At 43.9% G+C, this 26,048-nt stretch overlaps 3 protein-coding genes and 2 non-coding genes across 7 annotated transcripts in view; 3 read left to right on the forward strand and 2 right to left on the reverse strand.

The window, feature by feature from the left end:
• Positions 1 to 81: 81 nt before the first annotated feature.
• Positions 82 to 7,318, reverse strand: cep63 (centrosomal protein 63). 3 transcript variants are annotated; one of them, XM_041935548.1, is made up of 14 exons: positions 6,923 to 7,318; positions 6,603 to 6,780; positions 6,346 to 6,441; positions 5,886 to 6,008; positions 5,655 to 5,768; positions 5,358 to 5,528; positions 4,943 to 5,088; positions 4,545 to 4,688; positions 4,323 to 4,422; positions 4,034 to 4,231; positions 2,948 to 3,034; positions 2,592 to 2,794; positions 2,174 to 2,516; positions 82 to 2,068 (listed from the first exon to the last, which is right to left on the reverse strand). In XM_041935548.1, the coding sequence occupies exons 1-14, from the start codon at positions 6,976 to 6,978 to the stop codon at positions 1,877 to 1,879; spliced, it is 2,151 nt and encodes a 716-aa protein (XP_041791482.1). In that variant the 5' UTR covers positions 6,979 to 7,318; the 3' UTR covers positions 82 to 1,876. The 3 variants fall into 3 exon arrangements, with proteins under 3 accessions (XP_041791482.1, XP_041791481.1, XP_041791480.1); XM_041935547.1 differs by having other exon boundaries at positions 2,174 to 2,513; positions 5,346 to 5,528; XM_041935546.1 differs by having other exon boundaries at positions 5,346 to 5,528.
• A 288-nt stretch (positions 7,319 to 7,606) lies between these two features.
• Positions 7,607 to 7,678, forward strand: trnap-cgg. Its single transcript has one exon. It is a non-coding gene; the product is annotated as a tRNA-Pro (tRNA).
• A 502-nt stretch (positions 7,679 to 8,180) lies between these two features.
• trnap-ugg lies at positions 8,181 to 8,252 on the forward strand. Its single transcript has one exon. It is a non-coding gene; the product is annotated as a tRNA-Pro (tRNA).
• Positions 8,253 to 8,508: 256 nt separating this feature from the next.
• On the forward strand, positions 8,509 to 10,402 carry im:7152348 (uncharacterized protein LOC559250 homolog). The gene is made up of 4 exons (XM_041936117.1): positions 8,509 to 8,624; positions 8,950 to 9,455; positions 9,861 to 9,965; positions 10,056 to 10,402. The coding sequence occupies exons 2-4, from the start codon at positions 9,109 to 9,111 to the stop codon at positions 10,099 to 10,101; spliced, it is 498 nt and encodes a 165-aa protein (XP_041792051.1). The 5' UTR covers positions 8,509 to 8,624; positions 8,950 to 9,108; the 3' UTR covers positions 10,102 to 10,402.
• A 3,179-nt stretch (positions 10,403 to 13,581) lies between these two features.
• Positions 13,582 to 26,048, reverse strand: part of rab6ba (RAB6B, member RAS oncogene family a) — a 51,486-nt gene continuing 39,019 nt past the window's right edge. Inside the window, exons 6-8 of the mRNA XM_041934889.1 lie at positions 23,035 to 23,128; positions 21,108 to 21,174; positions 13,582 to 15,371 (exon numbers count right to left, since the gene is read on the reverse strand). Of these exons, the coding sequence (XP_041790823.1) occupies positions 15,307 to 15,371; positions 21,108 to 21,174; positions 23,035 to 23,128 (226 nt within the window). The 3' untranslated portion in view covers positions 13,582 to 15,306. The remainder of the gene's footprint in view (positions 15,372 to 21,107; positions 21,175 to 23,034; positions 23,129 to 26,048) is intronic.

The following is a 26,048-nucleotide window of genomic DNA, read 5'->3' on the forward strand; positions in this document are numbered from 1 at the left end:
TGTTGTGAACAGCAAAAATGAAACACACATGCAGGATTTCATGAGATTTTTCCACTTTATTTCCATTCTATCAGTGTGTCCTCCAATAGGAAAGCAGCAACGTATAACTATTCCCCTCTGGCCTTTCCGTGTTTCTGAGGTTGAGTGCCCCACATGGTTGATATTAACATTCCATCAGCTTTCTAATGATGAGGACAAAGCAGGCCGCAGGGGAAGGTTCATGACAGCATTGGCTTGGTGCACGCATTCCTGCACTTGACTAGCTAGAGGGCCTCTGCAGGGTGGGTGCGTGGGTGGCGGTGGTGATGGAGCTGGGTGGGGGTGAGCGGAGCTACAGTTTAAGCTGCCTTCTCTCCCTCCCTTCTGTCTGGGATGTCTGGACAGACATGTACATATGTGGTATTTTCCCAGTTGTGACAGACGTGCAGGGATGGACACCTCTTTGGCTCGCAGCTACATTCTTTTCTCCGGACGTAAACGCAAAGCTTGCATTAATGAGGCATTCAAGGCAGCTCGGAATATGGAGCGTCGTTTGAGGAAAAGTGCAAAGGATCTCCACTTAATGTCGGAACTCCAACAAGTAACTCAAGTGGAAGTCAGCAACCAAAAGTCAGTTATGTGAGGTTGCACAAATATGACAGACTGCAGGGCAGAATATACCAACCAAACAACTTCTGAGGTCATTTCAGTCTACTAAAAGCAACGCTGAGGCACATTTCCATCTGATAATAAAGCCTGTACAAGTGCTAATGTTCGCTTAAATGGACCTGCGCTCTGTTTTTTCAAACAAAAAAACCAAACATCAGAAGGTTTCAGCTTCTCAACTGCGAGGACTTTCTGCTTTTTCTTGCCATAAGTTTCAGGAAGTTGAACAAGGTTTTATGGTGTTTTCACAACTATGCTTTGTTTTTGGTTCAAATCAGTTGATGAGCTGGTGAAACTTGGAGTTTTTCCTCTTCGGTTCATTTTCTTTTCACATGGAGAAAATCCGAGCGAGCCAAAATGCAGCCCTGAAACCACCTGAGAACGTTCACTTCACTCAAGGCCGTAAACACAGATAGAAGGTCCCGAACGAGGTCCACCAGCGAACCATGTTGCACTACTCCAGGTCTGACCTTGATTCATTCCCTGGCTAGCCGAGCAACAGCTAACAACTTGCAGGGAACGTCTAAAAGCTGGATCAGAGTTCATTTGGGACCGGACCAAGAGCGCCTCCTCTTGTGTGGTCTGTACCAGGGTTCCACTGACAGCTTTCACACCAGTCCAAACGCACCGTGCTAACCGGGCAAATGCACCACAGTAACATTTTAATTAAATACAGACCACTGAGCCTCTGTTGGCTCTTCAGGAGGAACAGAACATGCAGAGTATGTCAGCTGCAGTCTTTGCAGTGTGAGGTGATGCAAAGCGTTTACTCTGTCCGCCTTTGTCAGGTCTGTGAGATAAACTTGATGTGACGGGGCAAAAATGTAAGATCTCCAGTGAGAACACAATCCGCCACCAGAAAAAATAAATATTTGATAAACAGAAAAAGGAAAAAATCACAGGTAACACTCTGAGCTAATCGCCTACGGACGGCTAACACTGCGTCATATGTGTAACCTCGTGCAGGCCGGCCTTCGCCGTGGGGACGCAGCGGGCTTCAAATGCTGTGGCCTGACAGCACTTTGCATGATGAGAGCTCATCGGAGTGAAATGAGTGAAGTCAAAGTTGAACTAAAGAGAGCAAACTGTGTAAAAATATGAAAAGATGTGTGAAGTGAGGCACACACCAAACACCCCACAAAAGTCATTCTCCACCACGTACGATCTAATGAAGTACAAGAATGTAGATATGGCCCGACTGCTCAAGGCACTTCTTGTAATTTTTATTCCACTAACCAGTCTGTACTGAGGTCTGACCAGACTCCAGCCCTGAGCCACTTGGCAGGTACTTGGTCGCCGTCTTGACGTTGTTCTCTCTCATAACCTGGATGTGGGCGTCCAGTCTCTGCAGCAGCTCCGTGGACCGAGAGTTCTCCTCCTCCAGGAAACGAGACACCGTGCCGTGTGCGGGGGACACGGGTTCCTGAGAGAAAGAAAAAAAAAAACACACCTGTGGGATTCTGCGAAAAAGAAGAGAGCAGAGCACGACCTTCATCACAACCGTGGACGTCTGTGTGACGAGCCTCACCACTGGGGAGGGTATGACTTTTCCTCTGGACACCGAGCTCAGAGAGTCTTCAGAGCTGGAGCGTTGTCCCTCGGCAGCAGATTCACTTGAGGTTCGGGTTGGCACTGAGTTTCTCCTGGTGAGTTTTGTGCTGGAGGAGGAGGAGGAGGAGGAGGATGCTGATGATGGAGACCTGCAGTCTTGGGCCTGGTGACAGGAGGGCTCTCTGGAAGAATGGGACAGGGTGTGCAGCTGTTTGAAGAGCCTCTGGATCTGCCCTTCAGAGCGAGCGGTGTTCTCCTGCAGCTTGGCTTTCGTTGCCTGCACCCCCTCCCTGTGATTGTCAAGTCTGGTATCATCGCTGCTACAGACAGAACAAGAAGACAGATAAGAGTTCTGATCCTTTGTGTGTTCGTGTGTGTCTGTGTGTGCGGGGTACCTGTCATGAGCAGGCTGTGGTTGGTCAGTCATGGCGTGACTGAGCTGAGCTCGTTCATACCGGTCTTCACAGACACGGCTGGAGACCTCATGGCGGCCGTTCATCTCAGCAAGCGCCTGCCTCAGCTGTCGATTCTCTTGTTCCAGGGTGCTCAGAGATGACACGTAACTCTCTCTCAGGGATGCAAGCGAGGAATCCCCCCTCTGAGGACAGCAAAGCGGTTCAGGGAGCAGAAAGCAGAGAAAGATGGGTCAGATTCAGAAACAAGCAATGAGGCCAAATCAAGAGAAGAATCCTGTCTGCTGCGGTCTGCAACGCTGCATGATGACACAACAACCACGTCAAAGCACACAAACCTTTGGTGACTGAGACTCCAGCCTCTGCAGCAGAACCTTCAGATGCTGGCTCTCGGTTTGCAGAGTCTCCAGCTGGGCCTGAGTCATCTGAGAAAGTCAGAGGAGAAGAAAAATGTGACTTCTTTTATTGAACCCCTGAGCAGTAGCACAGGCTAAAGCACGATGCTAAAGCTAAAGCACACAATTTTCCCCTCAACTCTTAAGGAAAAGGAGTTAATACTAAGACAATGATGGAGCTATTCTCAGGAACTTCCAAAGTCACCTTTGCGTTACAGTTCCAATAACGGCAACATGACAGCATCTGAACTGGATGCTGTCACGTTAACGTAAAGTCAGCAGCAGCAGCGCAAGGTTAAACATCCAGAGACAGATTAAAAGCATGTCTTGTTCTCCTTATTAAATGTGCTCTGGTAAATTTATCACTTAATTAATATTTATGCACAAAGGAAACAACATCTGCTTTGTGACCCCTGAGAGACAGTGAACCAGTTTTAATGAGATGAGATTCAGATCAGTCTATAAACATGATATCATTCCTGCCGCTGTTCTGTGCAGACGGCAACAAATGATGAAAAGTTTTTCAGAATAATGAAAATTGTGACGCAAAAATGATCATTTCCACCAATCATGAATCACATCACAATATCTGTCAAAATAAGAGCAATATCATTTCACCATATTGTGCAGCCCTAAATCCTAGCAGAGGTTAAATATTTGACAGGATAAGGCTCCGGCCTGCTGGTGGCGCCAGAGGAAAGGTAAGTCATGAGGATTCATCCTCTGGAGCCTCTGAGATAGTTCAGTCTGGACCAGAGTGGTGGACTGACCGACTGACAGAGCCGTGCCTGGAGACATGGAGCTGACGTAGCTATAAGAACAGTCTCCGTTACTTTTCTAGCCTCATTCATGCTCGCTGCAGGTTAATAAGTGAAAGGTGTATATGGTGTGTGTATATCTTTATTTCTATTTGATTTTTGTCTTGTTTTTATCACGTTTCATTTTTGCTTTTTGACTCTTGAGCTGGAAGGAATTTAAAATTTCAGCATCTAATGTCCGTGAAAAACCACCTGCTGTTAATGTGCTTACTTTCAGCTCGGCTGCCCTCTGTTCAGCTCGCTCCACCTCACCGCGGAGCTGCTGCTTGACGCCGGATGAGGAGCTGTTCAGCGCGGCGATGGTGAGGTCGCGCTGGTGCAGCTCGGCGGTCAGCTTTGACACCTCCTTCCTCATTCCCGCCACCTCGCCGCTGTGCGTCTGCTTGGCCCTCAGGAGCTCCTCTCTGAGCTGGAGAATGAATCCAGAGGAGCGGCAGTACAGATGTTAGCTCAAAAACTCAAAACTCCCACAACAAAACCAGTGAAAGAGGTTTTCTGACCTTTTTTATTTCAGCAACAGAGGAATCAGATTCTGCTTTACTGCCTCTCAGCTCCTCCATCTTTGATTGGTCAGCTCTCTGCCGGCTCAGCCTCTCCAGTCTGAGTATATCACAAAAACATCACAGAGAAACTCATGTTGATATTACAAATACAAGACGCACGAGTCAAGCTGATATGTTTGAGATAAAGACACTGCGGGCGTCGAAGAGGCTGGCAGTCACCTCTCTTTCAGACAGGCCAGTTCAGCCTTGAGGTGAACCTCACATGCTTGGGCACAGTGAAGCCTGGTTGTGGTCTTCTCCAGATCTTGTCTGAGGGTTTCCACACCAGCACAACCCTGAGCTGCCAGACAGTCCTCCAGAGAGCTGAGAACACAACACACTGTAGCTTTATTGACCTCTACAAGAACTCAGGACACAACCACTGAACTTATTGTACTGTCGCTGCTCAGCAATTTCCCAGCTTGGGATAAATAAAGTATATCTATCTATCTATCTATCTATCTAACAGTCCATCCTACTTCCACTATCAGTGTAGAACGCCCTCTTGTGTATTGTTGCTGTACTGCATCCTAACATGATGGCTGAAAACAAATTATTTACAGTTAGAATAAACCCACCGAATGACTTGATCTTTAGCTTGCAGCAACTGGGTGAGTCTGGCAGCTTCATTATGAAGCCTTTGGCGTTCCAGACTGGCTCTTCGCACAAATGTATCCTGGGAGTCCAATGTGGCGTGGAGCTCCTGCCGTTCCTCTGCAAGGACCTGTGGAACAGCAGACGATCCTCAGCTGCTGGAATGATTTCATAACATCCTATTCTGCAGCACAAATCTACTGTTTTACACCAGATCCTCAATCAATCAAACTTATTTGTATAGAAACTTTCATACAGGTCAGTTTAGTGCAAAGTGCTTCACAGATGACTGACAAGCTGAAAATTAGACAGACCAAGCGAAGACAGAGTGAAATAAAAACTAGAGGGACAGCATTAGCAGTATACGCTGCTTGTATACGTTCCTACCATTCTGCTAACCTGCTGCTCTTTCTGGTACTGTCCCAGCCACACCTCGAGGGGTCGGAGGCGTTCCAGGTCAAGCTCCTGTGAGTGCAGGCGGCCCTGAGTCTCCTCCAGCTGCGCACACAGACGCTGCACCTCTAAGCAGCACTCCCTGTGCTCCCTCTCCTTCTGCGACTCGCACTGGGCCTGGAAATCAAATGGCAGAAAACAAGTGAGAAAAATAACTTGCCTCCACTTTGCGTTAGCATTAAACTGTCTGACTCGATGCTGCTGTGCTCTCATGATACGATAGTGTCATTAATCTGCTTTTACTCTCATGTGTGCGAGCTCATCAGTCAGGCTCTTATTGTGGGACTCCAGTGCTGTCAGCTGTTTTTGGTACTGGATGCGCTGCTGCTCCCACTCTGCAGAGAGCTGGTGATACTCCTGCAGGGAGAGACAAAGATGAGTCTACTCCACATGACCAGCAGATGGCAGTAAAGGGCAATCAGTAAGTGGTAATAATATAAGGAACAGGATACAGAAGGACTACTGATGCTGTACCTCAATCTTTTTATTGAGTGGAGTCACCTCTGAACAGACTGTCTCTTTAGTATTTGCTCCTCCGCTGGTCACCTTGAGTTGTTTGCGCTGAAGCTTGTGATAACTTCTCTTCAGTTTATCTAACTGCAGGGAAAAATGTTTGGGAGAAAGGATTCTTCAACTCAAGTTTTAATCAGAGGCCTTGAAATTGCTCAGTAAGATGTGAACAATCTCAGGTTGCTCAGTCAGTCAGAAAAGGTAGAAAATGGTTAAGTTGCTTTGGTAGTGTTGTCTTTACTGACCTTCTCTTAGGTTAAACTGGTTTGTAAGGACTTAAGTAAATTCTGTTTGAATTGTTTGATTCTGCAAACAATTCATGTGAGGAACTGAAAAGATTTCTACATGCATACTTCAATCTATGGATCAATTAACTGAAAGACTGCCTGATTGTTTTTAATTGTGTAACTGACAAGTGTCTCACCTCTTCTTGGAGTTTCTGCAGCTGTTGCTCATACTTGATAACCAACTCTTGTCGACCAGGCTGCACTTCCTCCAGCTGCTTGTGGAGCAATGCAATCTACAATCAGGGGTAATGACAGTAATGATATTATAAAAATGTGGGTAAAACACCATGAGAACACCATTTAGTGCCACTTGAGTTCTTCTCAAGAGAGAACCCATTTTTATCTGCATCAAGAAACAGTTTAATAAAACTTGAAGAAGGATTTGCTGCTGCACCTCCAGGTCCCTCCGTTCAATGTGACTCCTGGAAGTCTGCAGCTCCTCTTCCCCACTTTTCAGCCTGAGCTCCATGGCCTGCATCTCAGCCTCCCACTCACTCCTCTGATGGCTGATCATGATGTCAATCTGTCTCATCAGCTCCTGGAGCTCTGGCTCACATGATGACAGGACAGAGCTGGAACACAGACGCCAAATATCAAAACATACCACATCACCAAGAGGCTGATGGAGGCCAATTTTGCAAGACCTGACCATCACTGGTTGCCTGTGATGTAAAGTTAGTTAGCTCGGTAGTCACTAGCTTTAGCCACAGTTACCTTAGATCAGGATTCCGCAGAGATCCCAGAGAAGCCTCCATCCGGTTGGAAGTCATACTGTCAGTGTTTGTTAAGTCTTGCAAATAATTTAGCTCCGTGGACACTTTTAACTTGCCTCAAGTTAGCTACATGCTAAGCTGACTAACCTAGCAACCTGTGACTGCACTAACGTTCCTAGCTAACAGCTTTGCAACGGCGCCAGTTCAGGTGCGTAAATTGAAATTAAATAACTTAAGGTTAGATCAATTTAGCTTGGATTCAAGCTAAATCTGAGTGACGACAATTAAAGTTTCTAACATGGTTAGCAATCATTAGTAGCCAACGTTAGCTAGTTTCAGCGCGTCTAACTACTTTTGTTTACATCGTTAACTGAACTACACAGAGCGACATGCAGCTGCATCAGCGTCAATGGATTTCCTGATGTAAGGCGGTAACTCCACCTCCAACCTGTGACCTCAGCACGCTGTACGTCCGGAGTGCCGGGTCAGCTGGAGCTCCACATCCCGGCAAAGTCGATGTAAATATAGCTGTCATATCTGTTGTAATACAATTAGATTAGCGCTTGTAATTACAAGGTGCTGCAGTACAGCCTTTTCACATTTCGTGCACACAATTCCCGTCTTTAACGTGATAGTCTTTGAGTGCATTAATTAATTTGTATTGTATCGGCTGACATGGACACGTGGCTCGTTGGTCTAGGGGTATGATTCTCGCTTCGGGTGCGAGAGGTCCCGGGTTCAAATCCCGGACGAGCCCTTCCTTTTGACTAACGTTAAATTGCGTAACTGTGAAGATAGTAAATGACAGCTAACATAATGTGCTAACGACAAGCTGCAACCGGCCGACATCTTGACATACCTTTAGCGGTAACGGTAGTTGAAATCATCTGCATTATAGTGTGCAAGACTCCATGTTGCTGCATCACTGAATTAAGACACTGGATTTTGCATTACGTTATACCCTCCTGGCTTTACATTATCGTTAGGTACTTCTAAGTGCTTTCCAAAGGCAACTGGACTTGCTTGCTAGCTAACAGACTCATCGCTAAGGTTAGCTAGCAGGTAAACCTGCAACCTGTGACGGGGTGTGCTATACTTAGAGAAATGTAGCGTATAGGGGTATGTTGATTCGAGCCGAGAAGACTTTAGGAAATATCCAGTGGTGAATCAAATATTGTAAAAATGAAATGTACAAATGTATAGACTACAGATGACTTGATACTAGATACTAGAATTCGATATTTTTCCTCAATGAACGTGGCTCGTTGGTCTAGGGGTATGATTCTCGCTTTGGGTGCGAGAGGTCCCGGGTTCAAATCCCGGACGAGCCCAATGTTTTCTCACTTGTTGGTTAATTTTAAATCATCCGAATTTATAATGGTGTGGTTCACGTTTTGAATCGTTCTCATTATTTGCCAATGTCCCCTCTCCACACTTCAGCCTCCAATACCCGCTGCTCCACCTGCCCTCCATCATAACAAAGAGCGTCCCCACCACTCTGCTTCCCCAGCTGTTGCATTGTCAGGGCCTGGGCCGTGAGAAGACAGAGAGACGTTTCTGTTCCGCCCCCACAAACACACCAGACACTCCTAACAGGCGGCAGACGAGCTCTCCCTCCCCATTCACTGCAGTGTGGCTGTGCTGTACACTCCAAAGGGACAATACACTGGGAATAACGTTATAACATAGGCTTCAAGTATACTGTAAGTAAGCTTTACAGACATGCATTATTATTGTTATTGTTCTTGTTGTTATAAATGTTGTTCCTTTAAATATAATGTTTAATAGTGGATACTGGTTTGTTATGGTTGTCAATTTTAGTGTTATAAAGCTGTCCGCACACACTCTTGACTATATTCAAAATATACATCTGATTAGGCTGAAATGATAATAAGTCTCACCTGAGATATACCTGTGAGATTTAAAAGAAGGGAGTTTAGAAATGTATTTTTCAGTCAAGTTTGCTCTTTTCAAATATTACTTCTGTGATAGGGTTTGCACATGTAGTAACTACTTTTTATCTGACAGACAGAAACAAACTGGGACCTGCAGCACCCATCACCAAGCGCTGATCAGTTGCTCGATAGTGGAGTGGTTTTCACTGGGACTTACAGGATCCAGATCCAGAAAGACACATTTTGATCCTCGCAGTCAGCTCGCTACATTCTGTGGTTCACCAGCTTGACGATGGTTCTGTGTGAGGACGGCGAGTGCAGCGTCTGCCTCTCGCCCTACTCGCGGACGGACAGGATCCCCCGGGTGCTCCACTGCAGGCACACCTTCTGCGACCCCTGCCTGGAGACCATGTCGCAGGCCAGGAGCGGGCTGCTCACCGTGGGTTGCCCGCTGTGCCGTCGGGTGACCTGCATAGAACGCGGCCTCGGCCTGCAGGAAGCCCTGTGGGTCAACAGCAAGCTGTGGGAGCAGATACCGGAGGAGGAGGAGGAAGAGGGGGAGGAGGAGGAGGAGGATGACGGTGGACTGAAACAAGAAGCTGAGGAGGAGAGGATGGAGACTAAACAACAAGCAGAATGGTGGGTTTCACAGACACATTTGTGGACATAAATCAAAGAAAAACCTCTTCTGGTTTGTAGGTTCAGTGTGCTTCCTGTTAATGGACGTTTTCAGGACTATTTACAAAAGCTGATAACAGCTACAAACAGAAAACTGTGTGACCTTTGACCTCTCTTTACTTTATTTTCAATTTACTGTATGATACTGTCAGGACTGAAAATGTTAAACTCAGTATAGAATCTCTGGTCTTTAAAACCAGTGTTGAATCTGAAGAATTGGAGCCTGGATCCAAAAAATTCCAGCCATGCCTTCTCACTCACACGTCGGTGCTAATCAGCGCGTCTGTCCACAAAGCTTCTCATTAGCGCCTCGGCTCTGCGGTTGGATTAAAAGGCCGTCTGACTGAAGAACCTTCGCTCTCTCAGTGTTCCCTCCAGGTCCGGCAGAACAAAGCTCAGGCTGCCCGCGTTCTTCAGAAGGTTCAGCTTGACGAAGCAACGCCAAGAGAGGATCGTGCCTGGCAGTAATGTGTAAGTTCGGCCTCTGTGCTGAAATGGCTGCAATGACAGGGAGAAATTCAGTGACAACGTGGACTAATGCTTGTTTGTCTTTTCTCGAAGGGAGATGAAATCCTGGCGCAGGCTTTCAGCTGAGGAGACTGTTTGAAGCTGGACGTGACAGCTCCTCTCAGGATCACAGCTAGACGCCGCTGGAAGACTCAGCCGGTCCGTGGAGGGAAAGTTGAAGCCGTTAGGACTGAAAATCCATTTGTGTTCCTGTCGAGACGTTGTTTTGTCCTCAGGCAAAGGTGCCCTGTCCCCCCATTATTTATTCTAGACTTAACTCTCCCAGCTGGTGCTGTGGGATTTGGTTCAGCTGTCCCAGCGGGACCCACACCCGGAGACCCCCTCGTAACAGATGGTCTCCTGAGGACGTTCCCTTTTGCAGAGCCGCTGCTGAACATCCAGCAAACCCTATTGTTCTTATTTATGACAGCTAGTCGGCAAAGTATTTAATTAAAATATTTTTGAAAGAATTTCTCCGTCTGTTTTTATTTTTCTAATTAATTCTGATCTCAAACTGTGGGACATGAATAAAAGAAGGATGAGCTCAAAGCAAAGACATGACAATCTCCTACTTCACTGTTTACATCATTCATGTGACACTAACATTAAGTATTTAAGTGAAGCCGGTCGGAGATTTCTGAGCAGCATAACGTGAATATTACTTTTTGTGGGCACAACAAAAACATGCCACAAAAGACTCATCCAACCATGAAAGCGGATTATAAACTCATTCAATGAGCATCTGGCAAGTATGCAAGAGATATTAGAGTACTGGATCATTATTTTATTCTTTTGTGTTACCGTATGTGCACACATCAGTTCAGAAATATACTCAGCTCAAACTCGCTGCTGCACATCATCGCGTTTGGCGTCTCAGTCATATTAAGGTCATTGTTTGGAGACACGCTGCATCAAGCAAGAAATCTGTTAGTCGTCACACTGGTTTGGTAGCCAGCTAGTTGTAACAGGCCGCCTCAGCTGTATGCCTGTGAAACACACCGGGTCATGTTTTGATGGATGTTGTGTGAATGTGCCTTTCAGAAGCATTTCTGCGTTCCCACGGTTAAGTATTATCACAGCGACTGACATCATCTCTTCCACGATGCCAGACAGGCCGAGAGCTGCGTCCAAGCTGTAAATGAACTGGCATCAGCGGCGCTGGCCGTCGCAGCTGCAGGCCGGACTCCAGCAGGAAGGCAGCAGCCCTGCAGGGAACAAACAAACAGAGCGGGATTGTGAACATGGCAGAGTACCAGGCCCGGTTTCGCAATGCATTTATTGGCTCCCAGTGCGGTCCTGGCGGTGTTGATCACTGGGATCAGGGTGGAATAGAACAGGAAGCGACTCCCAGTGCAGGCTGGCAGCGGTGGAGCTGGTGCTGAGATCATTTACTTCAGCAAAAACAGCAATATGAAAATACAAAGAGTCCTGCAGACAAAAGCTTACCTGAATAACAGTAGAAAAGTATTATCAGAGAACCAGAGTACTCTGCTGCCCCTGTAACTGTCATGTTTTGCATAGAAAGTATAAATCTGCAAAGTAACTTACAAGTACAGCTATCAGATAAAAGTATTGGAGCAAAACATGCATTTTCCCTCTGAAATGTAGTGTAGCACAAATTTTAAACACATGAAGAACAAGTACTTTCAAAATTGTACTTCAGTGCAGTACTTGAGGCAGTTTTCAGATCAGGTGCAGCAACATAAACATGATGCAACACGGTTTCCACACTGCGGCCCGCTGCATCGAGCATTAGTACGTTACTTCATGAGTACATGTGTTTTACTGTGTGTGTCTGAGCGCCTGGTATAAACCGAAACACCTTTGGCATTTTTGCAATATAGCAGATTAGGGAACTATGACAGAACAGGACAGAACTCAGTGCCAAAACCAAACTGGATTAGGGACTCAGTAAAGACGGCAGGGCCCAGAGGTCCCAGACACTGACGGGTGCAGTGATGTAGTAATGTGATTAATTGCACATGTGTTTGCTAATATTCACAGCTCAGGCTGAGAAGTTGTTGGTAAGAGGCTGTAATTTTTGCTGAAAGTGTTCACATGTGGCATTTACAGAGTAAACTCCTGAACACCAACTGTAACAGTAACACAGAGAAATATACACTGCAATATCCAGCTAATGTTAGCTAGCATCAGCTAACATTAGCCACGCTAAGCTACTGTTCAGGACAGAACAAACACTGTGGCAGTGAAACCTCTGAATGTGTTGAATTAAGCAACTGTGTGTTTTATTGCTTAACGATCAGACTAAACAATGTGTCTGATCCTCTTTTAAAGTCTGGCTTTGGTGCTACCTGACTTTCTACCTGAGTTCAGGGTCCTGCCGTGCAGAGTGGCCTCGTTACAAGCCTTTAATATTTCAGTTGATATGATCCAATAGCTCATTTTCTCTCCTTGCAGTGTTAATCCAGCCCTGGTTATTACAACAGGTGTCTCCAATCACAGGTATCACCTGTGTCATCGATAGAAACTGACGATATTTGTTGTTCTTTCAAAATAGAAACCACGCACACCCCGCCACAACAAATACTGAACATTGACACAATTATTGCTTCATGACCAGTGCTTAACAACCTTTCAGTGTCTGATGTGGCACCACATTCCTGTCAGATGAGCTCAAACATCCCTTCATCAACACCACCCACGCTCCCCATGTGTTCACTGAGTCTGATTTAAAGTGGAGGCAAAAAATCTTTTTTTTTTTGCTTTCTTTTTTTGTATGATTGAATTGTCGTCATTTCGGTTGGACATGTTTGCACCTGGAGTGGAGGAAGCAGGACGTCTTCAACTGTTTATCCTTTCAGCTAACTACAAAAACACTTCCTTTATTTAAATGACCATTTGACCCATTTTTCCATTAATTCAAGGTGATCCCAGTCTCCAGGTGTACAGGTGGACATGTGAAAGGTAAATCCTTCACACAGTGTTAGAGATAAGTTCAAGAAACAGAAAAAGAAGAATTGCGCGTGACTTTGGTAATAAGACATCTTTATTAATCATTTGGAGAGACATGCTAGATCTCTGTACAGTGTGAATGGAGAGCCAGCTCTGGACTGATCGGGCCTGCTGCACAGAGCCGTGACAGCTCCCCATGGACTCCGTCCTCAAACGCAGACCCCCCGACATGCAAAGACATTTGTTGCATTACTTGGTCCACTTCCAGGGAATGTTAACATGGGCCTAACATAACAAGGAAACAAAGGTTTAATATGTAAAGGGAATAAATACAAAGGAACACCTACAGTAACTGATTACTCATTTGTCCTCATTTAAAAATAAATACCCATTGAGTCATTTCTCGAAAAGTGCTCTCCTTAAAGGCGGTGTGGTCGGTAATGAGAGCAGTACATTCCTGTTTCAAAGAATAAATAGGCAGCAACACAGAGGGTTGATCCATTATTTCTTTTTTTTTTTCATTTGGAGGGATATTATCTTGAAATGCAACCTGTCTTTGTCTTTCCCAAACGCACAAAAAGAGTGTGTTCCAGTCAAGATCTCCCGCGATACTCGATCCCACTCTGTCTCGCAGTATTATTATTATTATTTGGCTCATTATGTTGGGTTAAAAACGTTCACTAGTTTTCACGAGAGTGCTCCCATTTTTGGACACGTGTGAACAAGTCATGGATGTTGGACTCTACTCTAAGACACAGTTCTCCAAATGTTCTGGAGGTAATGTTTTTTTTTTTTTTAACCATGTTTCTAAGACTTCCGTCGTCACTCTAGTTCTAAAACATGTTCTTAAAAAGTGCAGTAAGATTTCACTTCAAAGACGAGTCAAATCAAAGTAGTGTTCTCGACACTGGCTGACCTCACCAGCAGAACGTTATGACACCTGGCTCTAAGAAGAAAACCAAACGAAACAAAACAAAAAGAACAAATTTAAGCAACATTGCATAATGCCAACGTCAGTAGTCAGTTTAAACACGAGCAGCAAAGAAAACCTCATCTCAGTGGGGACACGTCGTGCGACAGTTTCTATGACAATCAGACAGCTCTTGAATTAAGTGACTGTACATTTACAATGAAGCTTTTCAGAACTTCATACCAACCTGAAAGGCCTACGTGTGCAAATTAGTCTTTTGTCCGGAATGAAGCGATGCACTGATTTACAATGTTAAAGGTCTGTTTTGGTCGCAGAACCTGCATTAAAGTGTCCAGATCACAACTTTGCGTTGACGTCCCTCTGTGACACAAGGCAAAGGCTCTGAATCTCCACTGCTCACTTACAGCGTATGTGCAGACTACCATAATCACAACTACGAGATATCACACAACGCAACAGCAGCTGTCAAACTGCGGTGAGCGGGCGAGTCTATGACGCGCTGCAAACAAACGGAGGCCTAAATGGTGCTGTAATGTGGCAAGAATGACGCGACGTGGCGGTGGCCCTCTAAATAACAGCACTCTAACGTTGCCTATACAGAAAGCACACATTTACACACACGCACGACAAAAAGGTACTCTGAAGTCAAGTATACAAATCCAGTTCAACAGTTTCCAGGAACAAAAAGACGTGGGCTAGTCATTATGAGTGCATTAAGTCACTGGTGTAATGTTACCATTTACATATTCAAACTTGTGTACACTGGTAGACAGTACCTATGCTGAAAAACTAGGCATGCATTAGATACTCAAGATGTTACTGTTCAGTTTGTCCTGTCACGTCTAGAAGGTAAAGTTATGGATCCCGCAGTTGTTACAGGCAGGAGCGCCGTGACTGCGGCGATCGCAAGGTTCAGGCTTAAGATTGAAAATATTTAAGTTTAAATAATGAGCCGTGAGGCGTTTAAGTGTATGTGACAGGTCAGGGGAGAGTTTTGCGTGGTCAACATTTCAGTTTTTGCCTGTAAGAAGAGCGGGATCCATAACGATCCTCCTAAAACCATCGTCTATCATCAAGCTCTCAAACGCAGAGCTGAGTTGTTGCATCTTTTAAAAAAACAACCTTTCCAGAGAGATTTCCCTGAATATACAAAAATATACAAAAAAGAAACCGGGGAAACTTCCTTTTCTACTTAAAAAAAATTGTACCCACATATGCAACTCGGGGATTTTTTTTTTCTTTTTTTTTGCAAGTTGTAAGACTTTTTGGCAGTTTCATTAACAAAGTAGGCTAAACTACTTTAGAACCAAATTCACATATTGCTAGTTCCAACCGATGACCAGAAGAGTCAGGTGAGGAGGCCAGATTCTCAACGTGCAAAGTCAACTGCAGGTTAACCAATAGGAAGCAACATAACAAGCATGTGGTGTAAATGACGTCTTTCCGGGGCGGTGCCGAGTATTAACAGGAACAGCCGCCTTCAGTAGTCTGCGGCTCCTGCGGTTTGTCCAACTTGATGTCGATCACTGGAGGAGGTCATTAAGGAAGCTCTGGAAACATTTGGTACTGATGTTTTTCACTTACAAGCACCTGAATGGATCAATTAACTGATCTTTTAAAAAGACAGATGAAAAGTATGAGTTTTCTTCTAATTCTCATTCATGTTGTGCTCAGGGAACCAAAACTACGAACTTCTAAAGGAGGAGTGTAGTACCACTTTACTACCACTAGATGCTGCTACTTCCCATGAATGTATTTAATTTCCAAACAAGGCATCAACAATTCAAACAGTCAAAACACTTCTGTGAGTCAACAATACATGACTAAATAGTTTACAGAGGAAATTCATCTTAAAATATTCCTAAAATATAACCTGCAGTCAGTTTATCAGAGCAGTTTTTGGACACGGTGGGTGAGCAGTTGCCGGAAATGAGCATCCTAAAAATGCTCCTCTGACAGATTTATGGGAAACCTCTCCTCTATTGTTAGCTGGGTAATAAACTGAAAATGGATGTTGGCAAAAATCACTGGCACTGCTGTGCTACAATTAAAGCTGATGAACAATGGTGTGTTAATGAGTGGTGCTCTATGTCTGAATGATTCTGCATTTTTTTTTTTTTTTCACATTCTGATGAGCTGTTATTCCCAGTCGATCCTCCGGAGCATTTTTTATCTTTAACTGTGAGAGCGAGGGGCGGACCTCGAGACGAGGAGTGTATCCTGACTGAGTGCTTGTGAATGCTTCCATATGCAGCTGCTGGTGAGTGTGGCAGCTCAGCAGCAGATTCATTTTCTTGTTGAGCATCATGCATGTATAAGGAGGGGGCCTACAAAAACTGCAGCCTACATATTGTATGCGAGTGTGTCGGGAGACAGTCCCACTGTGGCTTTAAAACGTCCATCCTGCACTCTTCGATGCAGCGTGTGCTTTCATATCTTATGGTAGCATGTCATCACAACACAGTGACATCTGAAGGACAGTCTTTAAATGCAAACGTATGTATACTTTGGCGTTCCTTATTGGATCGGTTCCCATCTGGGACCCGGAGGCCTCGTCTCAGCAACCAGCATTACCAAACCAAATGAGCAGCGTCAGTCCTGAATATGTCAGTCCTCTGATACCTGTGTGGATGTGTAGATACAGTGATATGGCGTGTTAGCAAACAGTTGTCTATTTACACATCCTGCAGATACAGAGAAGCTTTAATTTGGAACCAACTAATGAACACAAGTCCAATATTCCCTCTTATTTCAGGTCTGCTTTGGTCTCCTCTAACTCCTGAGGGACGGATTTACGCATCCATAAAATATCGGACTTCTTTGTGGTGCAGATCTGATGCATTCATGGCTGTCTGAAAGCATCATTCTGCAGCTGTGAAAAGATTTCTGCCACTAGCATTTATAAATTAGAGCTAATTCAAACTTTCCGTGTGTCCGTCTTGTGGTGGGAACGAGCCGTAAACACTGACTCATCATCACATTTCAGTTGATTTACACATCCAGCATTATCATTCACTTGGAGTTGTGTTCTTGGTCCACTATTAAGTCTCTGTTAGCTGCTTTTGGTCCTAGCCATCTAAAATATATCCGTCTCTTTAGTTGCTAAATGCTCCACTGTGTTCAACGGCTAGTTGCTAACTTTGTGTTTGTGCTGTTTCATGCTGCTCATTCAGTGTAAAAACAGGACCAAGGCTGATTCGACGTGTGAGACTGAAGCACAACAGTAAAGTCGTGGGCCGTAAAATCAAAACAGTGAGCTGCAAGATGCTAAAACGTTCTGTTGAGCTGAGGGAGAGTTTGGGTTCATCACTACAAGGTCACATGGTCATTTGGCTCATTGTTCAACAAAAAATATTGATCGGAGAAGCTTAAGATCTTAAAAGATACTGACAGACCAATACACCTGATATATTCTGTGGGCTCTGTCCTCTGTTATAGCTGTTTTTTTAATGATTTTATGATCACCAGAACGCAACACAGTGACAATCATGGCATCAATCTCACTTGAAAGCCGTCTTGATCTAAAGCACAAAGCTCTACCTTGAAGATGCTGTGAATGGAAAACAGCATGACGTGCTGTTAGCACTTCAGAACAAAACCCTGAATCATAAAACTCCTTCTCAACACAATTTATTAACAAACTCACAGAACAGCACATTTCTTTTATTGCCTTTTTTCTGAGCAGCGTGAGTCTGGCTTCTCTCTTATTAACGTGGATGACCCCAGCACTTGATCTGGGTCAAGCACCCTCTTCACTCTCTCTCTCTGCAGACCTGCAGTGGTTATAATACCCAGTGACTCTGTAGGAAACTGTTCTCAGAAAGAGAGCAGCAGACCATCCCCTGTGGGCCCTCACATCCACCATAAATCAGCACGACCCGCCTGTTCCCAATTTAAAGCTGGCAATTAAAGGGAAAAGACGGGATACCGTGAATGCTGCTCAAACTGGACTTCTTCTCACAAATAAACATGTGAAACCATAGCGAGAAAACATGCTAAATGATCTTGTATCTAACTGTTCCCTTCTTAATATTCTGGGTCACATGTGCTACATTACACCTACTTGCTGGCTTTCTTTAATGACAGTTCATGAATGGATAAATCCACATGCATATATGTGTCCTGTTTCTGCCGTTCTCCCAGTGAAATCAATACTATTCACAAGGTAATAACAACGGAGGAGCTGCTGCATTAAGTGACAATGTCAGCAGAGGCAGAGAGCTGCTGAGGAACTGCCATCACCTGCCATCCATCACCGCACACAGCTCACCCCCACATCCATTATGCCTCATTAAGAAAGAGATAATAAAAAAAACAGGAAGAGAGATAAAGGTAATTGGCTGAATGTGAGTGATGCATTATAAGCAGGATATATGGCAATAAAAAGCAAAGGGGTGATCTCCACAGTTCAGAGGGCTGTTCGGTGACTGGGTTTATTATTGAGGCCATGCGGTCTGCGAAGGCTGGACGACTCCCGCTAAATGATCAGCGGCCTATAATCAGAGCTGCGCAGGGAGACAAATGAAGGCATTCCTTCACTACACCAAGGTCAGCACCTGATTTATGTTTACCTTACAGCAGATAAATGCTGCGGCGGTCATCTGGACACCCTGTGCGACGGCTTCACGCTGAACGGCGGCACTATATGCACATGGTAAAATCAATGGCAATTTCATAATTCACCCAGTTACCATAGAGATGGCACCTAGTTTGTGTGTTGAGGAGGATATGAAGGACTGGTGCTGTCGGAGGAGAAACTGTGACAATATCAAATGCATTGATTTACTATATATGCATAAGAAAAACGCCTCAAGGCTTTGTTTTAGCTGCAAACATTCAGGGACGACTGCATTTGTATTAGAAAATGGCAACGTTGAAAAGAGTAAAAGGCAGTTCAAAGACCATAAGGGTAGACAGGTGTACTCCGCAGGCGATATGTTGTTTGCAGAAAGGCCAAAATGCTCATTGATCCTTTATCTGACTGAGGTTTGTTCAGGTTAGAATCTATGACCTGTGAAATATCAGTCGTCTAACTGTGCTGTGTGTTGATAAATCCATCCAGATTTCTAACCGCACCTTCTTCTCTCAGTCTTCAATCTACATTATTCTCTAAACTATATAATATTAATACTAAATTCTATACTATAATGTAGCCTCTATACTGTGTAGATTAGTGCCACCTTCATGATCAAAGCAACAAGCAGCAACATGTAGTCACTGAAGCATCAGAGGATCATAGAGACACACTGCAGCCTGTAGTATTCCTGTAATATTTCTAAAATATTTCTATGATTTTTCAGTGGTGTCTGTGCAGCTGAAAATACAAGGGTAACCCCAACCCCCAACCACTGGGCCACCCCCTTCCTCTCTAATTGGTTATACATCAGCTACCAGATGACGCTTTGTTAGAAGATATTGTAGGTTCCCATTTCTCACGAGTCTTAAAATGCTCGTCAGCTGTCACCACTCCTCCTGTTCATTAACTCCTCCATAAGGTGAGTTGAGGGGTGCAGAAGGAGACATGTGGGCCGCAGGTCACAGAACGTGGGTCATAGAACGTGGGTCATAGATATCGCATGAGGTGAAAGGAGCTTGCTGTTGTTTCCAAAGACAACATCAAGTATCAGAGTCATAATTCAGTCAGATCATAATTTAGATTAAGTGTTTAAGTTACGTTCTACCTCCAGAGAATACAATTGTTATCCCAGATGTTCTTTTGTGAATAAACATAGAGACAGCACAGCTGGGGGGCCATAGTGTCAGTGTCAAATCGCTGACTTGAACTAATGATTGCAGCACAGACAGCGATAAAGCCACACATCTGCTGGTCTGAAAAGATTTTTGTCTGCTGTTAAAGGAGAAAACTGAGCAGATCTGACACCTGGCCTGCAGGGGGTGTATCTGTATATGTAGATATGGTGCCACATGAGGTGGAGGTGGCTGGACTGACCTGCACTTGTGCTTTAACATGCAAACGGCTGAGAAACGCCGCAGCCTGTGTTAGTTTGTATAATCTGATGACCTCTTGATGTGTGGGTGGGTTTGGCTTTCATTCCAGCCACACACCTGACTGTATGTAAGTGAATAAAATCACGTATTTAACTACGAGTTATTATCTCTCTATGTATTATCTAATATGAGAGTGGTCTTTGCATGAGTGGGCTCTTGCATTTATAGTCATGAATGTTTTTGGTGGATTTTTTTGTCTTTATTTACAGGTCAGAGTGACTCAGACGTGCTTTGATGATGGTGATGTGCTGCCGCCAACTTGGTTGGTGTGTGTTGTACTTTCATGATCAGTTTTATCTGTTTTTGAATTCTTCCTCTTTCAGTTTCATAGAACATCCTGTATCAGAATAGCTGAATAGCTGCAGATGCTTAGATTACAGTAAATACAACAACACGCTTTCTTTGACAATCAAACCAATCAAAGTGGAGAGCACATACAGGATGCATGAAATGCCTCTTTAACTGAAGACTACAATAATCATTTACGGAGTCTGAGTGCGAAGCTGCCTTATTGTTCCCCGCGCCGTCGGATAAATTTACACATGTAAAAATCAATGCAGAGTGGGAGAGGAGCCTGAGGGCTCTCTTTAGTCACTGATAAAAATTGCAGCTAAAATCTCTCTCAGCTGCTGTATTTACCTCCTTTGACATCAGATATAATCACATGCATCTCTGCGTTGTGAATTATTCCACGGAGAGCGTGTTGAGCGAATCGCTCCTTAAATGTAATCAAAACACATAAATTCTACGCTGCGAACGTGCTCGACAATAACACCGAAAAGCTAGCGAAGACGCTCTCAGTGACACGTCAGGCATTTCGCAGCATGAAATGCGACTTCCTGAGGAATAAAATATGAGCGTTTTGTTTTATGAGAGTGGAAAAGCGAAGGCAGCAGCCCGTGACAAATCCTCCACAGGTGGAGCTGTGACATGCTCAGCTGACAGCAGCAGATATGAGGTGACAGACTGAGACTCTGTCGCCGGTTTTAAATGAGCAAACCTGCCTACCTGTAGACAAAACTGCAGCCGCCTACTGTCTGACTGACCAGCCGCCCACTCCTGCTGAAAAACAGAGCACCTTGATTGGACAGGTAGCTGACACCTATTTAAACAGGTGTCAGTGTGCAGAGTGAATGACGCTGTCACGCATGTTTCCTCTGAGCTTCTTAATATGCTGTTCACACATTATTAAAACAGATTTTTCCGCTCATGAAAAGGGGATTTTCACGATATGTAAGTGGGTCAAAGGATACTCCCTTCTTTGCTTGTTTCTTGCATACTTTCCATTCCTGGGAGAGCAGCTGCCACACGCCGAAACAGCTGGAAAGAAAGAGACAGAAGCAGGGACGCACAACATCAACACTCACTTTGAATAATTTGTCAAAGACCTTTTGATACAGTTAATCCATTCGTTCAGGGTGAACATATTATCCAGTGATTTAATATCCACATATTATCCAGACCAAACTAGTGTTCCGTATTTTTTAGCACAGTTCTAGATTTATTTTATTGTGCTTTTACCTCATTTCCATGCAGCCATTTACTACTATTCATTTACTTGGATATTAACATCAGATTGCTACATTGCATAAACGCTGTGTCTGTTTTGTTGTTGTCAAAGTTAAATTACTATTATGCAGTAATAAAGCTGTACGAGCAGACTGATTTACAAAGCCTGCACTCCATTACTGCACTGCAATAATGTGTAAACTTAAGAAAGAATAAAAGACTGTGTAGATTACTGCGACTGTGTTTGACTTTGTTCACTTCGGTGCAGTCACAACACAAACAGCTGTGAGACTTGGTCACACGCCATCCTGTAAATGCTTATGCGCTGCTGTCAGATAACTGTCAACATTCAAATCAATAGTTCCGATTGATGTTTGCATTTTCCCTGTTTTCAAATGAATACATTTAGTATTTGTGGCTGCAGGATGTTTAAGCTTTTGTCACTTCTTAAGACGTATGTGCAAACTGTGGCTTAAAGGTGAGGCGAGTCATTCTGGAGAAAGCTTGTTGACTTGTTGCCATTTTCACAATGCGACTACACCCACTCGCTCCCTCCATCTCCCCTACTCCACCTCGAACTGTGCACGAGCGCCAACGCCACAAACGGCACCTGCTGCTGATTGGCTGGTATAGTGCTGTGTGGCTCGGTCCGAGCTAGCAGACAACTAGCGTACTGTGAGGAGATATTTGCTGAAATTCAACTGAGTCGCTCCACCTTTGAGCATCTGTCTCTTTGCTCTTTTGGGGCTTTGTAAGTAGTATTTTTTGTAAAGAATAAAAATAACAATGAAAATGAGTTAAAAAATAAAAATAAAAACACATTTTAAATTAATTTCAGTTGTGGCTTAACACAACAATAAAAGTCACATTCACATATTGATTCTGCACATCTTTCAATGATAAAAAAAACACTTTTGAGAGGAAGATTCATTACGTTACTTATTAGTTCTCATGAAGGATTGTCACATTGATGCCGAAAAGCTTAAATTTGCTGACATCTCCGTGAGGAGTGATGACACAGCCAAACAGAGCGGACACTGCAGCCTTTGGAGGCAGCACTGTGACCTTTGTTTCACAGGTTTCACACCACCATGTTCCATCCTGTCCACAGTCCTGCAGTAAGGTGAAGAATAGCCTCCTCTGTCTGCACTGCTGCAGGCTGAGAGGCGCCTGTCAGCAACACCATTCACTGACAGACACAATACAGCTAGCCTTGATCTCGCTACTTATTAACTTAACAGACAGTCGTTGTTTTCAACAAGAAACATCTGTTAAGAGACAAATCACTGTTGTCGAACTGCGCACCCCTTTTCTTTGTATCTGCAACCCACAAATTTCAAATTTAATGTCACTAAAAGGAATGAACACATGCACTATTCAGTCTTGGTGAGATGCTGTGGTGGCAACATGGACTGACACAGCAAGAAAGCATTTAGCTCTGCTTCAATGAGCGGTATTAGCATGAAAAACAAGAACCTCTTAAAGGTACCCTGTGAGTTTTATGACCACATAGGAGCAGCGTTTTGATGAGTGGGTCCCTGTTTTGTTTGAATCTTGTGCTGCCAGTTTCATGCTATACCATTAATGCACACTTGGTGGCGGTAATGTGCCAAAAACATAGGAATGTGCCAAAAAAAAAATCTGTAAGCACCAAACATCCTCTGAACTCACCTGTTTGACGTTATAACCCGTCTTGGCGCTGGTCTCTATGAACATGACACTCAGCTCTTTAGCCCTCTGTTCACCTTCCTCAATTGTGATTTGCCTGTGAAAAAAAAACAAAAAAACATCCGAACAGCGCAGATTGATGCATTAGAGATAATGATTAACTGTTTAAAGAGTGTGGACACAAAAGAGCGGCTGGTTTTCTCATATTAGCATTCAACAAATTGTTTCATTACACGGTGCTTGACTACACAAAGACTCACAGTAAAGGCCACTGTTAGCAGCTGAGGCTCCTGTCATTCTAGGCTAGTGAGGATACACCAGACTTAATTAGCTAATGACTGAGAATGATTAATTACATTGTCCTGCAAGAAATTAATAACAGCCAATTTGCATTACATTTTAATGAGCCTGGCAGTGATTGTTTGGCTCTCGCTGAGAAACGGAGACTGTGTCAGGTGCCCATTAACACAAACAGAGAGACCGGTACAGTCCTGCTGAGTCCACAGCCAGCAGGTTCGTTAAGAAAACTGACTTAAATTAACCAGCCACATAACCAGTGTTCCTGTCCACACAAAGGGAATTTTAGCCATGCACTAACCCAAAAATACCACTTCTTTTCTTTTAACTTACCCCCCAACGCCTGTCCCATCACCCCCACATCAACAAGTTATCCTGCTGTGCAAAGCATCAGACAGGACAGCATTATATTCAACTGATCCACCTCTCCTTAAATAACTCCCCCTTTGCATCACAGAACAGAAGAAAGAGGAATTCAGTCTTTGTGAGAAAGGAGCTTCTGCGACGAGAAGAGAAAACACTGCGCTGAAGATGTATTTACATAATAACACCACCTGACAGAGCTGCACCAGAGCCGCTGTGGCTATTTCTGGATGCATGTGTCTGAGTTCCAACTTAAACAACGCCGAGGCTGATTCATCCTCAGACAGGCAGTTGGAAAGAAAATTGCATAATGGATGTGAAATATGTGGCATCGTGGCAACTTTCACGCACGCCAGCGGGCGTTTGGAGTTTCAGAGCGGGTTCTGTCCTTAAAAAGACATCAGCTCTCACTCAAGGTGGTCACAGCTCTTCAACAGTGTTTGCAAATAAGAGGACTGAACCATTACTCTCTGTGGTCATTATGAACTCAAGCATAACAAAGTTTACAAGAAGATCAATCTGATCTTTGCTTCCTGTTTCTTTTATTTTAGTATAACCACTCCTTCTACTGGAGGACATTAAAAATCAATGTGATCAGGTGATTCTCAGCTGTTCTTGTTAAGGATCCTCCAGATTTAAGGCTTTAACACATATCTATTAAGAAGATATTTTAGGTTTCCATTAAAGCTTTTTTATAATTAATAACAGGTCTAATTACTACATGTAGCGTGAAAGGTAGCAGAAGGCAACTGTTTTCAGCGAAAACGCTCAAATAAACTCACTGTATACTGTGAACACTGCACACTGGCTACCCTTCAAATTCAGGATTCACTTAAAGGTTCTTGTTTTCAGATAAAGGGCCCTACATGGTCAGGCAACTGTGTACCTGCTGCATCCTTATATCACCAGTAGTGTAGTAATTTTGTGTTTTTTTAAGGCTTATGTTTGCTTTTTTTTTACTGTTTATGGTCTTGATAGTTTTACTCTTGTGAAGCACCTTTTTGACCTTGCTCTGTGAAACATGCTACACTGCTAACCTTTACTCATTTACACTACATGCTCAGCACCAAAACAGCAGCAACTAGCTGGGGTCCGTTTCACAAAGCAGGTTCAACAAACTCTGAGTGTAACCCTGAACTCTGAGTTGATCTACTCTGAGATAGGAAACTCTGAGTTTTCGATTCCACAACAGCAGATTTGAGTTAGTTTGATTAACTCAGAGTAGGTTCACCTCGAGTTAAGCGCGTGCACCGCAACTTTAAAAAGACAGCATCAATGGAACCCCGATTTAAGGATTCACCATGGCAACGGGGAAGCGGAAGGCTGCGTACTTCACGCCACTGGAAATTAGACATTTTAATGCGCTCATACAGCGAATATGAACACGTTTTTAGACGGAAGTCCAACACCGCTGCAGCTGCGAAGGAGAGGGAGACGGCGTGGGAGAACATTGCTGCTCGGGTCAATGCGTGAGTATAAATGTAGTCCTTTGAAATCACAATAATATTACAGGGCAAAACTGCTTGAATGGTTGCCTATTAATTTATTTCATTTAGGTGCAATCCCGCGGGGGAGAAGCGCACTTGGCAGCAGCTTAAAATGAAATATAAAAACATGGTTGAAACAGGTAAGACCTCGGCATGATCTCATGGAGGTAGCTACCTCATTTTGATCATGTTTTACATTGTAAAGTAAATATTAAGTGGCTCCCTTTCATTGTAAAATTGGTTATATTGTGTTCATATAATGTTTTGTTTTTTGTTAACGAATGAAATAAAATTTAAAAATGAAAAAAGTGTTCTCATCTATATCATGTTATGTTAAATAATTAAGCCTATATTTAAACTAACACAGACTTTTACTGAGCCAACAGAAAGAAGGCAGATGCACGAAGAACGGGTGGTGGCCTAACCCCGATAATTGTCTGGAAAAGCAAGAACATCGTGGTCTGATAACTATCTCCTGACGAATATTTAATTTTCTGCGCAGTATCGCTGCACCTTCATCCACGGGGTCATGATCAAAAGACGTTAACATGCCATGTTAACGAAAAAAGTCACCACCTACTGTGCCTAATGGACTTCCCACTGACTGATATTTTTAATGATTTTTTTTAATAACAGACGGCAGAACTATGCCAAAACTCGTCTGCTGACTGAATGAATGAATGAGGAAATGAATGCGGTGTGCGGTTGAAAGAGGGCGGAGACACAGAGAAACTCGAGGTTCCTTGAGTAAAACCTGGTCCCGACCAGGTTAGGTTCATAGAGTCAGTTACTGCAGTAACTGACTCGGAGTTTAACTTACCTCTGTCTGTGAAACAGGCTTGAGTTACCCCTCTTTCTCTGGTTTGACTT

This window comes from Chelmon rostratus, chromosome 4 (assembly GCF_017976325.1).
Source record: "Chelmon rostratus isolate fCheRos1 chromosome 4, fCheRos1.pri, whole genome shotgun sequence".
Lineage (NCBI taxonomy): Eukaryota > Metazoa > Chordata > Actinopteri > Chaetodontiformes > Chaetodontidae > Chelmon > Chelmon rostratus.

Excerpts from the sequence above, each read along its gene's own strand:
- im:7152348 (XM_041936117.1), top strand. The coding sequence starts at position 9,109 with ATGGTTCTGTGTGAGGACGGCGAGTGCAGCGTCTGCCTCTCGCCCTAC. Across the intron at positions 9,456-9,860 it reads ACTAAACAACAAGCAGAATG|TGTTCCCTCCAGGTCCGGCA; the intron begins GTGGGTTTCACA and ends TCGCTCTCTCAG. Across the intron at positions 9,966-10,055 it reads ATCGTGCCTGGCAGTAATGT|GGAGATGAAATCCTGGCGCA; the intron begins GTAAGTTCGGCC and ends CTTTTCTCGAAG.
- cep63 (XM_041935546.1), bottom strand. The coding sequence starts at position 6,978 with ATGACTTCCAACCGGATGGAGGCTTCTCTGGGATCTCTGCGGAATCCT. Across the intron at positions 6,781-6,922 it reads CTGCGGAATCCTGATCTAAG|CTCTGTCCTGTCATCATGTG; the intron begins GTAACTGTGGCT and ends TCTGTGTTCCAG. Across the intron at positions 4,232-4,322 it reads CTGTTGCTGAAATAAAAAAG|CTCAGAGAGGAGCTCCTGAG; the intron begins GTCAGAAAACCT and ends TTCATTCTCCAG.